This window comes from Melospiza melodia, chromosome 26, assembly GCF_035770615.1.
Source record: "Melospiza melodia melodia isolate bMelMel2 chromosome 26, bMelMel2.pri, whole genome shotgun sequence".
NCBI classification, from domain to species: domain Eukaryota; kingdom Metazoa; phylum Chordata; class Aves; order Passeriformes; family Passerellidae; genus Melospiza; species Melospiza melodia.
This window is the reverse complement of record NC_086219.1, coordinates 6,058,371-6,074,764: the sequence shown is the minus strand read 5'-3', so window position 1 is coordinate 6,074,764 and position 16,394 is coordinate 6,058,371. Positions and strand designations below refer to the sequence as shown.

At 59.3% G+C, this 16,394-nt stretch overlaps 2 protein-coding genes across 2 annotated transcripts in view; both read right to left on the bottom strand.

The window, feature by feature from the left end:
- Positions 1 to 10,057, bottom strand: part of CROCC (ciliary rootlet coiled-coil, rootletin) — a 39,322-nt gene extending 29,265 nt beyond the window's left edge. Inside the window, 8 exon segments of the mRNA XM_063176713.1 lie at positions 763 to 969; positions 1,046 to 1,152; positions 2,477 to 2,642; positions 3,545 to 3,636; positions 3,712 to 3,795; positions 3,874 to 4,053; positions 7,849 to 7,959; positions 9,812 to 10,057. Coding sequence (XP_063032783.1) covers positions 763 to 969; positions 1,046 to 1,152; positions 2,477 to 2,642; positions 3,545 to 3,636; positions 3,712 to 3,795; positions 3,874 to 4,053; positions 7,849 to 7,959; positions 9,812 to 10,057 — 1,193 coding nt within the window.
- Positions 10,058 to 10,897: 840 nt separating this feature from the next.
- Positions 10,898 to 16,350, bottom strand: NECAP2 (NECAP endocytosis associated 2). Its single transcript, XM_063176777.1, has 8 exons — positions 16,187 to 16,350; positions 14,616 to 14,716; positions 14,432 to 14,536; positions 13,339 to 13,420; positions 12,722 to 12,830; positions 12,215 to 12,377; positions 12,022 to 12,097; positions 10,898 to 11,727 (listed from the first exon to the last, which is right to left on the bottom strand). The coding sequence occupies exons 1-8, from the start codon at positions 16,285 to 16,287 to the stop codon at positions 11,679 to 11,681; spliced, it is 786 nt and encodes a 261-aa protein (XP_063032847.1). The 5' UTR covers positions 16,288 to 16,350; the 3' UTR covers positions 10,898 to 11,678.
- Between the last annotated feature and the right edge of the window lie 44 nt (positions 16,351 to 16,394).

Sequence of the window (16,394 nt, the reverse complement as noted above, 5' to 3'; positions counted from 1 at the left end):
ATCCAGCATCCAACATCCAACATCCAGCATCCAACATCCCTGCCTCAGCCTCAAAACCTTCCCCACGAAACAACCCCTATGGCCCCATGGGGGTGAATCCTCCCCATCCTGGTGCTCCTCATCCCCTGGTGCCCCCATACCCCTCCTGATGCTCCTGCACCCTCTGGTGCTCCTGCATCCCATCCCTCTGACCCATATTCCCTTCCCGTCCCATGCCACATCCCCAAAATCTTCCCTATGGAACATCCTCCTGTGCTTCTTCACCCCTCCTAGTGCCCCTGCACTCCTCCTGGCAGTCCTGCATCCCTCCTGGTAGTCCTGCATCCCCTCCTGGTGTTCCTGCACCCCTCCTGGTCCTCCTGCATCCCTTCTGGTCCTCCTGCGTCCCTCCTGCACTCCTCCTGGCAGTCCTGCACCCCTCCTGGTAGTCCTGCATCCCCTCCTGGTGTTCCTGCACCCCTCCTGGTCCTCCTGCATCCCTTCTGGTCCTCCTGCGTCCCTCCTGCACCCCTCCTGGCAGTCCTGCACCCCTCCTGGTGCTCCTGCACCCTCTCTTGATCCTCCTGCACCCCTCCTGGTGCTCCTGCACCACTCCCGGTGCTCCTGCACTCCTCCTGGTGCCCCTGCACCCCTCCCGGTGCTCCTGCATCCCTCCTGGTCCTCCTGCCTCCCATCCCTCTGACTCACTCCCTCCCCATCCCGTACCACACCCCCTACACTTCCACCCCTCCCCTCACCCAGCCGGCGCCCCCATGCCCGTACCTGGCTGCCAGGGTGTTTTTCTCCAGCTCCGCGTCCCGTGCCCGCGCCTCCAGCTGCTCCTGCAGCTGCTCCAGGCGCAGCTCCTGCCGCTCCCGGGCGGCGCCCGCCTGGCTCTCGGCCAGCCGCAGGTTGGCGGCCAGGTGCAGGCAGGCGGCGTGGGCGGCACGGCCCGTCCGCGACACCTCGTGGCCCAGCTCCGACAGGTCCCTGCGCGGGCAGGAGGCGCAGGGTGGGACCCCCAGGGACCCCCGGAGGGAGGGATCCCGCCCCGGGCCCCGCTGACCTCTCGGTGGTGGCTTTCATGTCCCCGAAGTGGCGCCTGAAGGCCACCAGCTGCCGCCAGAGCGTCAGGAGCCGGCTGTGCTCGTTGCTGAAGTAGGTGTTGAAGGACTGGGGGAGGTGGAGCGAGATCAGGGATCCACCACGGTCACCAAATTCACAAATATCCCTCCTGGCCACACCAATCAGCCCCACAGTCCTCCGCAGCCCCACCGCAATTCTTGTGGGCGTGGACAGGGGTGTGGGGGTGACACGTCCCTGCCTCACATCCCCTTCCTGTCACATCTCCCAAACCCCCAAATTCTTCTCCACGCAACATCCCCCACGGCCCCACATTCCTGCCAGGGTCCTGTGTAACTGTCCCTGCATCCCCCTGCCTCATCTCCCTTTCCCATCCATGTCACATCCCCAAATCCTTCCCCATGGGACGTCCCCCATGGCCCCACATTGTCCCTGACACGCCCACCCGCCTCATCTCCATTTCCCATCCCAAATCCTTCCCCACGGGACATCACCCACAGCCCCACATCCCTCACATTGTCCCTGAAACATCCCCTGGCCTCATCTCCATTTCCCATCCCAAATCCTTCCCCACAGAACATCTCCCTGGCCCTGCATCCCTCCTCAGTGACCCCACATCCTGCTGGGGAAGATGAAACAGGAAAGCCTTATAAATGTGATTGTCTGGCAAACGATTTTGAGGATATGGAAACTATAAACGAGATTGAAATGAAAGCAAGCTTTGAGATCCCTCAGTTACTGAACAACTGGAAGACAATGGCATGGCCAGCTGAAGGTGATCCCCTTTTGATGGAACAACACCCTCTGCTTGCAGACAGGCCCAAGGGTCAGAGCAGACCCTACAGCTTGGCAGAAGGGCCCAAAGAGGAGTTTTTAGGGTTTAAAATGTAGCACAATATGGTAATGTAGTGATTCTTATAGGCTGTATGTAAATGCTATAGGACTTGTGTCTTGTACTAGATTGGTCAGTGAGAATTGGAATATTCAACACAGAAGAAGGTTTATTGTATTGTAATGGGAACCTCGCTCTCTTACCCTTTTTACTCTCTCACTCTCTCATCCTCTCTCCCCCTCTCTTCTCACTCCTGCTCCAGCTGTGGCTGGCAGCTCCCAGCAGGTCCCTGCACTTGGCCCTTTGCAATAAACCCCAAGTTCCTGACCTGGCTGCAGAGATCTCTCATCTCCGTTCATCCCAACCATGCTACCCCCCAACACTCCAACACATCCCTCTGCCCTGCATCCTCTTCCCATCCCGTCCCCCCCCCATACTCCCCAAACTCTGCTCTTTATAGCATCCCCCACAACCCCACATCCCCTCTCCATGATCCCACATCCCCTCATCCCCCTGCCTCACACCTCTCATCCCCTGCTGCTGCTCCCTGGTGTCCCGTGTCCCCTCCCGGGTGTCTCTCACCTCCTCCTCCCGCCTCCACTCCGCCTCCCGCTGCTCCAGCTCGTCCCTGGCCCGTGCCCAGTCCGCCGTGAGCTTCCTGATGTCCTCGCTCAGCGCCGCGTTGGCCACGTTGGCCTGTTCCAGCTGCTCCCGCAGCATCGAGTTCACCTGCACCAGGCTGCTGCTCCTGGATCGGGGCTCATCGGGGTCAGCATCCCCCTGGGAATCCTCACATTCCCCTTGGGATCCCACCCATCCCTGCTGCTCCTGGGATTGGGGATCACCGGTGTCAGAATCCCCTGGGAATCCTCACACTCCCACCCACCTCTGCTGCTCCTGGGATCCCAGGGGATCACCGAGCTCAGCATCCCCCAGAAATCCCCACATTCCCACCCACCTCTGCTGCTCCTGGGGTTGGGGATCACCGGTGTCGGAATCCCCTGGGAACCCTCACTTCCCCCCAGGATCCCACCCACCTGTGCTGCTCCTGGGATCCCAAGGGATTACCAGGGTCAGAACCCCCTGGGAACCCTCACATTCCCACCAACCCCTACTGCTCCTGGATCAGGGATCACCGAGCTCAGCATCCCCTGGGAAACATCACAATTCCCCAGGTCTCGCCCACCTCTGCTGCTCCTGGGATTGGGGATCACGGGAGACAGAATCCCCCTAAGAATCCCCCCACTCCCCTTGGGATCCCGCCCACCTCTGCTGCTCCTGGGATCCCAAGGAATCACCAGGGTCAGAACCCCCTGGGAATCCTCACACTCCCACCCACCTCTGCTGCTCCTAGAACTGGGGATCATGGAGGTCAGAATCCCCTGGGAACCCTCACATTCCCCTTGGGATCCTGCCCACCTCTGGTGCTCCTGGGATCGGGGATCACTGGGATCAGAATCCCCTGAGAATCCCTAAATTCCCTGGGATCCTGCCCACCTCTGGTGCTCCTGGGATCCCAAGGAATCACCAGGGCCAGAATCCCCTGGGAATCCCAACATTCCCACCCACCTCTGCTGCTCCTGGGATCCCAGAGGATCACCGAGCTCAGAATCCCCCGGGAATCCTCACATCCCCCGGGATCCCACCCACCTCTGCTGCTCCTCCTCCAGCCGGATCAGGGCGTTCTCCAGCTCGTTGCTGCTCTCCTCCTCGGGCTGGGAGCCGCTGGCATCCAGCTGGATCTGTGGGAACACTCCCCCGCTGGCCATCACCCCGATTTGGCACTTGGGGCAGGGCACCCCCAAAGCCTCCCTCACCGTCATCCTCTCCTGCTCCAGCTCCGTCGCCTTCTCCAGCAGCTGCTGCTCCACCTCCCCGCATTTCTTCTTGTACTGCAACGCCTGCAGGAGGGACAGGGGGTGACACCCACGGTGGGCTGTCCCCAGATTATCCCAGTACCCCCTTGGGGATGGATTTACCTTGGCTTGGAGCTTCTGCACCAGCTGGGCCTGGCGCTGCTGGCCCTCCTGGTAGGCCTGGAGCTTCCTCTTGTAGGCAGCCTGCTCCTCCTCCAGCAGCCGGCGCAGCTCGATGTTGTGCTGGGCCAGGCTCCGGCTCTCGGCCGCGTCCTCGGGCTCCAGCCGCAGGCTCTGCTCCAGCTGGGACCAGGGGAGAGCAGGCTGGCATCCCTGGGCATCCCCCGGCCCAGGCTGGCACCCTCACACCCCTGAGTATCCACCATCCACACCCCTGGGCATTCCCTGGCCAAGGCTGGCACCTTCACACCCCTGGGCATCCACTGGCATCCCCACATCTCTGAGCATCCCCCAGCCCAGGCTGGCACCCCCATCCATACCCCTGGGCATTCTCTGGCCCAGGCTGGAACCCTCACACCCCTGAGTATCCACTGGCACCCCCATCCACACCCCTGGGCATTCCCTGGCCCAGGCTGGCACCTTCACACCCCTGGGCATCCACTGGCATCGCCACATCTCTGAGCATCCCCCAGTCCTGGCTGGCACCTCCACCCACAGCCCTGGGCATCCCCCAGCGCAGGCTGGCACCCCCATTCACACCCCTGAGCATCCATTGGCACCTCCATCCACAGCCCTGTGCACCCCCCCAGCCCAGGCTGGCACCCCCATCCACAGCCCTGGGCATCCTCCAGCCCAGGCTGGCACCTCCACATCCCTGGGCATCCCAGGCTGGCACCTCAACACCCTTGAGCATCCCCCAGGGCAGGCTGACACCTCCACCTACACTCCTGGGCATCCTCTATCCCAGGCTGGCATCCCCACACCCCTGGGCATCCCCCAGCCCAGGCTGGCACCCCCAACCACAACCCGGGGCATTCTCTGGCCCAGGCTGGCATCCTCACACCCCTGGGCATCCACTCGCATGCCTGGGCATCCGCTGGCACCCCCACACCCCTGGGCATCCCCCAGCCCAGGCTGGCACCCCCAACCACACCCCTGGGCATTCTCTGGCCCAGGCTGGCATCCTCACACCCCTGAGCATCCCCCAGCCCAGGCTGGCATCCCCATCCATACACCTGAGCATCCCTCAGCCCAGGCTGGCACCTCCACACCCCTGGGCATCCCCCAGGGGTTCCATGGCAAATCCCAGCCAGCCAGGGGCCTCAATTCCCACATTTTCCCATTCCTCCATGCACAGGGAGGGGATGAATGGGAAATTTTGGGGTGTTTTTAAGGATAACTCAAACCCCAGACTATGGGGTCAGCAAAGCCCCTTCCCACTTGGCACAGAGTGGATAAAACATCCTTTGGTACAGGAGTGGAAACTTGCCCAGGGGGTATTTTCCTGAATTTTGCTTTTATTTTGAAATATTGAGGCACAAACTGAGGGATTCCTCCAGTATCCACCAGTTTGGGGCACACTCAGCACCGGGAGGGCCAAAACCCTTTGGAGCTCCTGGTTGCCAGGGCAAAGTGCTGGAAAACTGAAGGATCCCCACAGAGAAGGGGGAGTTCCTTCCCCAAAATCCAGCAGGACAAACAAAACAGGGATGGACAAGCCCTGGCAAGCCAGGACTGGTCTGGGCAATTCCCACCACGGGGACACCACAGGGAATGCCAGAGCTGCAGCTGGCACTGCCCAGAGTTTGGGGCTGAAAAGGGGATTTGGGAGGGTGTTGTACTCGATTGACAACTGTGGATTTTGGGGCTAAAAAGGGGGATTTGGGAGGGCTGGCTGAGAGTGTTGTACTTGAGGGCCAGCTCTGAGTTTTGGGGTTAAAAAGGAGGATTTGGGGGGCTCACCTCCTCACTGAAGGCATTGTACTTGATGGCCAGCTGTGGATTTTGGGGTTAAAAAAAAAAAGGGGGATTTGGGGGGCTCACCCACTCACTGAGGGCATTGTACTTGATGGCAAACTGTGGATTTTGGGGTTAAAAAGAGAGATTTGGGGGAGCTCACCCGCTTACTGAGGGTGCTGTACTTTATGGCCAGCTGAGTTTTAGGGTTAAAAAGGGGGATTTGGGGGGGCTGGCTGAGGGTGTTGTACTTCATGGCCAGCTCTGAATTTTGGGCTTAAAAAGGCGGATTTGGGGGGGCTGGCTGAGGGTGTTGTATTTTATAACCAGCTCTGGATTTTGGGGTTAAAAAGGGGAATTTTGGGAGTTCACCCGCTCACTGAGGGTGTTGTACTTGATGGCCAGCTGAGTTTTGGGGTTAAAAAGAGAGATTTGGGAGAGCTGTCTGAGGGCATTGTACTTTATGGCCAGCTCTCGATTTTGGGGTTAAAAAGGGGGATTTGGGGGGGCTCACCCACTTGTTGAGGGCGTTGTATTTGATGGCGAGCTGTGGATTTTGGGGTTAAAAGGGGGAATTTTGGGGGCTCACTCGCTCACTGAGGGCGTTGTACTTGATGGCGAGCTGGGGGTTTTGGGGTTAAAATTGGGGATTTGTGGGGGCTGGCTGAGGGTGTTGTACTTCATGGCCAGCTGTGGATTTTGGGGTTAAAAAGGGGGATTTGGGAGACCTGTCTGAGGGCATTGTATTTTATGGCCAGCTCTCGATTTTGGGGTTAAAAAGGGGGATTTTGGGGGCTCACCCGCTCACTGAGGGTGTTGTACTTGATGGCCAGCTGAGTTTTGGGGTTAAAAAGAGAGATTTGGGAGAGCTGTCTGAGGGCATTGTATTTTATGGCCAGCTCTCGATTTTGGGGTTAAAAAGGGGGATTTTGGGGGCTCACCCGCTCACTGAGGGTGTTGTATTTGATGGCAAGCTGTGGATTTTGGGGTTAAAAAGGGGGATTTTGGGGGCTCACCCGCTCACTGAGGGCGTTGTATTTGATGGCGAGCTGTGGATCTTGGGGTTAAAAAGGGGGATTTGGGGGGGCTGGCTGAGGGTGTTGTATTTTATAACCAGCTCTCGATTTTGGGGTTAAAAAGGGGGATTTGGGGGGGCTCACCCGCTCACTGAGGGCGTTGTATTTGATGGCGAGCTGTGGATTTTGGGGTTAAAAAGGGGGATTTTGGGGGCTCACCCGCTCACTGAGGGCGTTGTACTTGATGGCGAGCTGGGGGTTTTGGGGTTAAAATTGGGGATTTGTGGGGGCTGGCTGAGGGTGTTGTACTTCATGGCCAGCTGTGGATTTTGGGGTTAAAAAGGGGGATTTGGGAGACCTGTCTGAGGGCATTGTATTTTATGGCCAGCTCTCGATTTTGGGGTTAAAAAGGGGGATTTTGGGGGCTCACCCACTTGTTGAGGGCGTTGTATTTGATGGCGAGCTGTGGATTTTGGGGTTAAAAGGGGGAATTTTGGGGGCTCACTCGCTCACTGAGGGTGGTGTACTTGATGGCCAGCTGAGTTTTGGGGTTAAAATTGGGGATTTGTGGGGGCTGGCTGAGGGTGTTGTACTTCATGGCCAGCTCTCGATTTTGGGGTTAAAAAGGGGGATTTGGGGGGGCTCACCCGCTCACTGAGGGCTTTGTATTTGATGGCGAGCTGTGGATTTTGGGGTTAAAAAGGGGGATTTTGGGGGCTCACCCGCTCACTGAGGGCGTTGTATTTGATGGCGAGCTGTGGATTTTGGGGTTAAAAGGGGGAATTTTGGGGGCTCACTCGCTCACTGAGGGTGGTGTACTTGATGGCCAGCTGAGTTTTGGGGTTAAAATTGGGGATTTGTGGGGGCTGGCTGAGGGTGTTGTACTTCATGGCCAGCTCTCGATTTTGGGGTTAAAAAGGGGGATTTGGGGGGGCTCACCCGCTCACTGAGGGCTTTGTATTTGATGGCGAGCTGTGGATTTTGGGGTTAAAAAGGGGGATTTTGGGGGCTCACCCGCTCACTGAGGGCGTTGTATTTGATGGCGAGCTGTGGATTTTGGGGTTAAAAAGGGGGATTTTGGGGGCTCACCCGCTCACTGAGGGCATTGTATTTGATGGCGAGCTGTGGATTTTGGGGTTAAAAAGGGGGGATTTTGGGGGCTCACCCGCTCACTGAGGGCGTTGTATTTGATGGCCAGCTCATCACGCTCAGCCCGGCTCTGGGCCAGCAGGTCCTCAACCCGGGACAGCTCCTGCTGCAGGATCCTGTTCTCCTCCTGCAGGGACAGCAGCGAGGCCATGGCCCCTGTGGGATGGGATGGAGAGAGGCAGGCTGGGATCTGGGATCCAGGATGGGATCTGGGATCCGGGATGTGATCTGGGATGGGATCTAGCCCAGGACACAGCCAGGGCATCCTCTGCCACCACGAGCTGCAGCATTTGGATAAAGGATCCTCAGGGATAGGAACAACAACCTGCCTTGGGATCCTTCCCTGATATTTGCTTTGGTTTTAATAACCAGGCACAAACAGGGGGATTTCCACCAAAATCCCGCCACCCTCAGTGTGAATCTCCAGCCCATGGGGAGGGTTCTGCCCCCTGGCCTGGCTGGAAATGCCACCTCCCACACTCAGACATTCCAAGGAATGCTGTTTGTGAGGGAAGAGCTGCTGAAAATGCACAGTTGTGGTCAAAAGCCCACGGGAAGTTTGCAGTTGTGACTGCAAGGAGGTTCAGATCCACGTTCACAATCACAAAACTGCCAGAGATTTGCAGCTGCAACCACAAAATGGCCAAAATCTGGAGTCTGGGATCACAAAGTGCTGCAGATCAAGGGCTGTGATCCAAACCCACCTCATTTTGCAGCTGGGACATAAAACCTCTGTAAATGTGTGTTTGGGATCACAAAATCATGGCAGGTTTATAGATGCAAGAGCAAAACTGCTGCAGATTTGCAGCTATGATCCCCAAACTGCTGCAAATCTGTGTTTGTGATCACAAAACCCCTGCAGATTTACAGCTGCAGTCATAAAACTGCCACAAATTTGCATTTTGACCCCAAAACTGCTGTAAATTCATGTCTATGATCCCAAAACTGCTGTAAATTCATGTTTGTCATCCCAAAACTGCTGTAAATTAAAGTTTGATTCCAGAACTGCTGCAGATTTCCAATCACAAAAATGCTGCAGATTTGTAACTGCAATCACAAAACTGACACAAAATTTGGATTCCTAATGCCAAAAACCTCTGCAAATTCACGTTTGTGATCCCAAAACTGCTGCCGGTTGATAGCTGCAATCATAAAACTAGCACAAACTTGCATTTGTGATCCCAAAACTATTGTGAATTCCTATTTGTGATCCCAAAACTGCTGCAGATTTACAGTTACAACAACAAAACTGCTGCAGATTTACAGTTGCAACCCCAAAATCACTAAAAATTTGTGTTTGTGATCCCAAACCCTGCTGCAGATTCACAGCTGTGATCCCCGAACCGCTGTAAATTCACATTTGTGATCCCCAAACCGCCATAAAATCGCATTTGCCATCCCCAAACCACCGTAAATTCTCATTTAAGATCCCAAACCGCGGCACTATCCCATTCGCGGCCACAGACCCGCCCCTGATTCTCTGCTGGGATCACGGAGCAGCCCCGATCCGCGATTTTCCCATCAAAAACCCCTTTGCCCTCGCAAACCCGCTGCCCCAGCGCCATTCCCGACCCCATTCCGACCCCGATCCCATTCCCGATCCCATTCCGACCCCGATCCCCTTCCCGGTCCCATTCCTATTCCCGATCCCAAACCCATTCCCCATCCCATTCCCGACCCCGATCCCGATCCCCTTCCCGGTCCCCATCCCATTCCCGACCCCGATCCCATTCCCGGTCCCCATCCCATTCCCGATCCCAATCCCGTTCCGGACATTCCCCATCCCATTCCCGACCCCGATCCCATTCCCGGTCCCATTCCCGACCCCGATCCCAAACCCATTCCTGACATTCCCCATCCCATTCCCGACCCCGATCCCGATCCCGATCCCGCTCCCGGTCCCATTCCCGACCCCGATCCCAATCCCATTCCCGACATTCCCCATCCCATTCCCGGTCCCCATCCCACTCTCCCCGCACCGAGGAGGACCCGCTGTCCCCACCTCAGCCCCGGGAGCATCTCCCGAGCCCCGGGCACCCCCTGGCCGCGGCCTCCTCGTCCCCCGGCCCCTTTCCCCGGGATTTGGGGCGGTTCGGGCTCGGTGCCCGCCCGCGGGAAGCGGATGCGGGGTCGGGATCAGCCCGAAATCCGCGTCCCCTCCCCGTGTGACGGCGGGAGCGGGGACCCTCCTCTTCCTGGAGGTCCCGGCAGCGGCTCGGCCCCATCCTCCCCCAGCAACCCCGCGGCTCTGCCGGCAAACGCACCCCGAGGCTCCGGGCGGAGCGGGAGGAGGAAGAGGAAGGGGACAGAGCCCAGTGCCAGCCCCCGGCGAGGCCGTGCCCGGGCCGTGGGGCGGTCCTTACCGGGACCGAGCCGCTCTCCCGGCCTTGAGCCCCGCGCTCCTTAAGCTCCTTAAGCCCGCAGTTGGCTCCGGCAGGAAAAGCTCCGGGGTGGAGCGAGCCGGGGTTGCCAAGGGGTGAAGCGGCTTTAACACCCCCGGGATGCGGGGATGGCGCCGGGACCCCGGATCATCCCGCCCGCCGGAGCTTTAATTATCCCCCGCGTAATTAAAGGCTTTCTGTCCCCACCCTGGTAGGGAAAAGTGGGCATAAATCCCCCAAATCCCCCAGCACGGGGGCTGGAGGCGTCCCCGCCCCTGAAGCAAGGGATGGATGCGGTCCCAAAGCACGCTCCGGGCAGGAGGGGCTCGCTCGCCGCCCGGCAGGGAAAGTGCCCTTTGTGCCCCGGAGAGCCGGAGATTACCCGGGACGGGGAGCAGGCCGATGGGATTGAGGATTTACCGCGCCTCGGATGCCTCCAGCCCGGCGGGAGCTGCCTCCAGCTGCACCCCCCAGCAGTTGTGTCCCAAAACCCCTCCTTTTCCCCTCATTTCCTCTCTTACCTTCCCCTGCCGGTGTCCTTCCCAACAGAAACCACTGCTAAGCAACAGGTTCTGTTGTGCTCCGTGTCCAATCCCATTCCCTCGGCACCGGCAAGGAATGGGAATCACATAAGCTCATCCTGGCTGCTCCGAGCCCGCCCAGGGGAAGAAAAAAGTTCCAGTCTGGCATCAAAACCGTTTTATTGTTCACTCAGAAGCGTTACATTCTCACCTGGGGTCGCTGCCAGGCCCAAGGGGAAAGCTCTGAAAGCAGAATGCCCTTTATCCAGTTGGAAATGGAAAGGAGAATCCAAAGGGTTGGATAAAAATAAGTGGGATTTCGTACTCAGAAAAGCCTTAATATAAATAGGTAAGAAAATATTTATTTGTTTCAAGAGGGATCTCAACCCCAGCTCTGTCCAAGAGCTTGGCTCCATTCTGTCCTTAATAAAATGTCCACGGAAATGAGTAAAAAATCGTGTCTTCAAAATAGAGGAGGATAAAAACAAACTTCCCAGAGTAAGAAATGAGGAATTTCAGCTTGGAAACACCAGGATCAGGCTCCCCACATCACAGTTAAGTGCTCAGAAAAAAAATCCAGGTGGTGCTTGGCATCCTGGCAGGGAAAGGTTTGAGTGGATCCAGGAGGATGCTCCTTGCTCAGGGAAGGATTGATCGAGCCCAGAAGCACGAGCAGAAGGCAGAGGAATCCCTGAGCTCTCCCTCCTTATCAAGGAGAGGGAGGGACCTGATGGTTTTTCCCACAGGAGAAGCCTCCAAAGTCTCCCAGGATCCTGATGTGGAGTGTTTAAGGCACGTGGCTGTTTCTTCCCAGCACTTATTGCAGCATTCTGGCACTGGGTGGGTGTAAGGGCAGGAGTGAGGTGTCCTGAGGCTGCTTCTTTGGTCCCATAGAATCCTGAGGATCCCAGCACCCACGTGGGGAAAGGTGGGTCAAGGTGGGATCAGAACTGAACCCAGCCAGTGTTCCCCTGAGCCTGGCTGGAAGCTGACCTATAGAGAGGGAAAAACAGGGGGAAAATGGTGTTTAGAGAGGGTAAAGGCATCCAGGGAGGAAACTGAGCTGCAAATGGGTCATCCAGGAGCACCCCAAAACTCTCCTGGAGCAGCAGAGCAAGAAGTGTCCATGGACCCAAACTCAGGGAATTGGCAGCACAGAGGCAGAGCCACCTGTGAATCCCAAAGCTGGGACTGGATGGAGCAGTGCCCCCACCCCAGTGGGGTTTTCCAGCAAAACCAGGCGGTTTTCAGGCATCCACATCCCCCCCAGATCCCTCTCCCGCTCACCCTGAAGCTTTGGCAAAGTCTCCCCAGACATCAGCAGCAGGAGCAGCAGTGGGCTGAGGCCAGGACAACAGGGAGTCTGTCAGGAAGTCGGGAAGAGAGGAAACAACAGCAGGAGTGATTTCCCACTCTCACTCCCAGCCTCCCCCCTTTGATGGCTGCAGCAGCCCCTCAGGGGCTCAGGGTGAGCACAGACCTGTGATGGGGGTTCCTGGGAGCTGGGCAGGCGTGGGGAGCGGGGCTGGGCGCTCCCCAGAGCTGGATTTTCCTCCAGGGGGTGGTGGGAGCAAGCTCAGACTCCCAGGCACTGCAGGACGTGGCCTGGTGCTCCCTGTCCCTCCTTCTTTTTTCTTCATGTTCTGAAAGGAGAGCAGGAAGTTTGGGTGGGATTGCCTTTAAATCCAGAGCCAGAGCGTGAAAACCCTGGAAGCCAAATTGTTTTAATCTGGGAATAAAATCCTGCACTGCTGCGATGTCCCACTGCTGGTGCATCCAAAGGGGTCCCAGCAGGGGTGGATTTCACCCCAGATCCCCCAGGCCTGGTTTTGGCAGCAGGAATTGATTGCACCACAACCCCTGCAGGCAGTGTTATCCCCATGGGTTCTGCCCTCAGCCCATGCCTGGGGTTTTCAGGGAGGAGCTGCTGCTTCCTCGTGGCACCCAAAGGAAAAGCTGGAATCAGCTGGGAAAGAAAGGCCCTCACAGCAATGTTGAGCTTGATGGTTTGTCCCTCCTTGAAGCCCAGATCCAGTTTGGGTCCCTGCTCCAGGTCCTGGGCCTGCCGGGCCAGCTCGCTCTGCTGCCTCACCCACCTGTGGGAATGAAATCCATGGAAAAGGAGACACAGCCTGCCCCAGGCTCCCCCAGACAAATAAATCCTGCTCAGGACCATCTGGGGCAGCAGCTCTGCAAAGGTGTGAGCTGGGACCTCACCTGAGGGAGCACCCAGGGGATGATTCCCAGCAGCACCTGCCAGAGCCCCACGGATCCCTCAGACAGCACCACATCCATCCATCCCTCCCCAAAACCCCAAAATTCCAAATTCCACCATCCCCAGCAGCTGGAGCAGCCCCTCAGGGCAGCCCCTTACAGCTGATATAGGAAGTAAAAGAAGTAAATTGGGGAATCTGGAGTGGGAATTTGGATGCCCAGTTTGGGAGGCTGCTGATACAAGCTGGGAAATCCTGGAGAGAGGAAGAGCTGTGAGCTCCCTCCTCCTCCCACCACAGCTGCCCAGCCCAGCTCCCACTTCTCCACCTCTCCTGGAGGAGACCTGCCAAAAACAGAGCTGAGAGGACACAGGGAGAGGCACAAACTCACTTGAAGTGGTCCTGGAGAGCCACGTTGAAGTCAAAGGCATCCCCTCGGTCCACAAAGCCAACCCCGATGAACGCCCGGCGGCCTGGGCAGGGAGAGGAGATTGGGATGGGATGGGATGGGATGGGATGGGATGGGATGGGATGGGATGGGATGGGATGGGATGGGATGGGATGGGATGGGATGGGAATGGAAATGGGGATGGATGGGATGGGATGGGATGGAATGGGATGGGATGGGATGGGATGGGATGGGATGGGATGGGATGGGATGGGATGGGATGGGATGGGATGGGATGGGATGGGGATGGAAATGGGGATGGATGGGATGGGGATGGGATGGGATGGGATGGGAAGGGAAAGGAAATGGGGATGGATGGGATACCCCATCCTGCACAGCCCCGTGCCTGGCGCTGCCTCCAGAGGGAGCTGGGACACTGGAGACTGAGCCATGGGACTGGGGATCACAGAATCCCAGAATGGTTTGGGTTGGAAGGACAGTAAATCCCATCCCATTCCATTCCACGGCCAGGGACACCTTCCACTATCCCAGGTAGCTCCAAGCCCCTTCTAACCCTGGACACTGCCAGGGTAAAAAAATTCATTTTCTACACCAGGGAGCCAGAGCTGCTCTGGGCACCCTGTGCCAGGGCCTGCCCACCCTCACAGGAACAATTCCTAATTCCCAACACCCCATCCAGCCCTGCCCTCTGGCAGTGGGAGCCATTCCCTGTGTCCTGTCCCTCCACCCCTTGTCCCTACTCCCTCTCCAGCTCTCCTGGAGCCCCTTTAGGGACTGGAAGGCCACAATTAGGTCAGCCCAGAGCCTTCCCTTCTCCAGGTGTTTGACCTCGTTGGCTGCACAGTACAAACAGCTTTTTAATTAACTAGCAGCAGGGGGGTGTTCCTGCATTCTCCTGCCAACGCTGAGTAGCCAAACCCAAGTGTTTTTGTTCCGGGCCAAGGTCAGAGCCGTGGCAGGGAGGCAGCTCCTCCCTCTGCCCCCGTGCAGGGAACATTGGGCCATGGGAAGCAGGAATCCCTCCCGAACAGCAGCAGCGAGGGCTCTGCGGGGTCCGCGGCTGTGCGGGGCGCACCGTTCCCATCTTCAATGCGGATGACAAAGTATCGGCTGGAGTCCGTCACGCCCTCCACAGCGATGCCGGGGAACTGCTCCACAGGAGCCTGGGCAAAGAGCTCTCCTGGAACACAGCAAGGGGCCGGGTAACGCCGGGCCCAGCCCGCAGCGCCGCTCGCCCGGAGCCCCGCGATCCCCCTCACCCGAGCTCTTGTCCTCCAGCTTGATGAAGGCCGTGCTGCCCTTGGCCGTGATCCGCAGGCGGCCGCTCCAGGCGGGCTGGTCCAGCTGCCACTCGGCGGCCCTGGGGAGCAGGAGGGAGCCTGAGCCCGGTGCCACCCACAGCCCCCGTGCCACCATAGCCCCTGTGCCACCCACAGCCCCCGTGCCACCCACAGCCCCTGTGCCACCCACAGCCCCCGTGCCACCCACAGCCCCTGTGCCACCCACAGCCCCCGTGCCACCATAGCCCCTGCGCCACCCACAGCCCCCGTGCCACCCACAGCCCCTGTGCCACCCACAGCCCCCGTGCCACCCACAGCCCCTGTGCCACCCACAGCCCCCGTGCCACCCACAGCCCCCGTGCCACCCACAGCCCGTGTGCCACCCACAGCCCCTGTGCCACCCACATCCCCCGTGCCACTCACAGCCCCCGTGCCACCATAGCCCCTGTGCCACCCATAGCCCCTGTGCCACCCACATCCCCTGTGCCACCCACAGCCCCTGTGCCACCCACAGCCCCCGTGCTCCCACAGCCCCTGTGCCACCCATAGCCCCTGTGCCACCCACATCCCCTGTGCCACCCACAGCCCCTGTGCTCCCACAGCCCCCGTGCCACCCACAGCCCCCGTGCCACCATAGCCCCTGTGCCACCATAGCCCCTGTGCCACCCACAGCCCCCGTGCTCCCACAGCCCCAGTGCCGCCCACAGTCCCTGTGCCACCCACATCCCCTGTGCCACCCACATCCCCCGTGCCACCCACAGCCCCCGTGCTCCCACAGTCCCTGTGCCTGACCACAGCCCCTGTATCGCCCACAGCCCCGTGCTGCCTCCGTGCCGCCCACAGCCCCCGTGCCACCCACAGCCCCTGTGCCCCCACAGCCCCCATGCTTGCACACAGCCTCTGTGCCGCCCCCGTGCCACCCACAGCCCCCGTGCCACCCACAGCCCCCGTGCCTGACCACAGCCCCTGTATCGCCCACAGCCCCCGCGCCTGCCACAGCCCCCGTGCCACCCACAGTCCCTGTGCTGCCCCGGGGCACCCACGGAGCTCCTCTGCCTGCTGACAGGGCCAGGGTGGGGACAGTTTGTCACAAAATGGCTCGTTTCACCCCAAAACAGCTGCTGTGTTTGGGCGGGGAGCAGGCAAGAGCTGCGCGGGAGGTTTCGGTTCCCTTTCCGCGGAGTTTCCAGAGCCGAAGTTGCGTTAGGGACAGGCGGCTGTGGCAGGACGGGCTTGGGCTGGGGGTCACTGATGGGGTGGGAACCCCAAAACACACGGGGGGGGGATGGAGACAGCCCACGGGGTGGGATGAGGGCACAGACACCTCCTGAGGGAACCCACGGGGGCTGAGCTTTCTCACCGAAGGGCTGAGATACCCCATGAGGAGCAGTTATTGCTGCCCCACAGGGAGGGAGAGACCCCGAACACCTCTGGGAGCCACAAACCCCGCACACCTCACGAGGAGGGGACCCCACAAACCCCGCGGGGAGAGGGGGAGCCCCCCCCACGCCAGGAAGCGCTGACACCCCGCGGGCGGGCGCGGGCCCCACCTGTAGCCGCGGTTGGAGGCCCGCGGCGGCACCCGGTACACGAGCACCGCCGGCTTCACGCACAGCACCGACTCGTACTCCTCCTCTGCCTCGGCCGCCATTGCGGCCCCGCCGCCTCGATGGTACCTCGGTAGTTCCCCGGTGGTGCCTCAGGCCGCCCAGGACGGGGCGGGGCCCGGCGGAGAGAGGCGCTTCCGCAGCCGCGGCG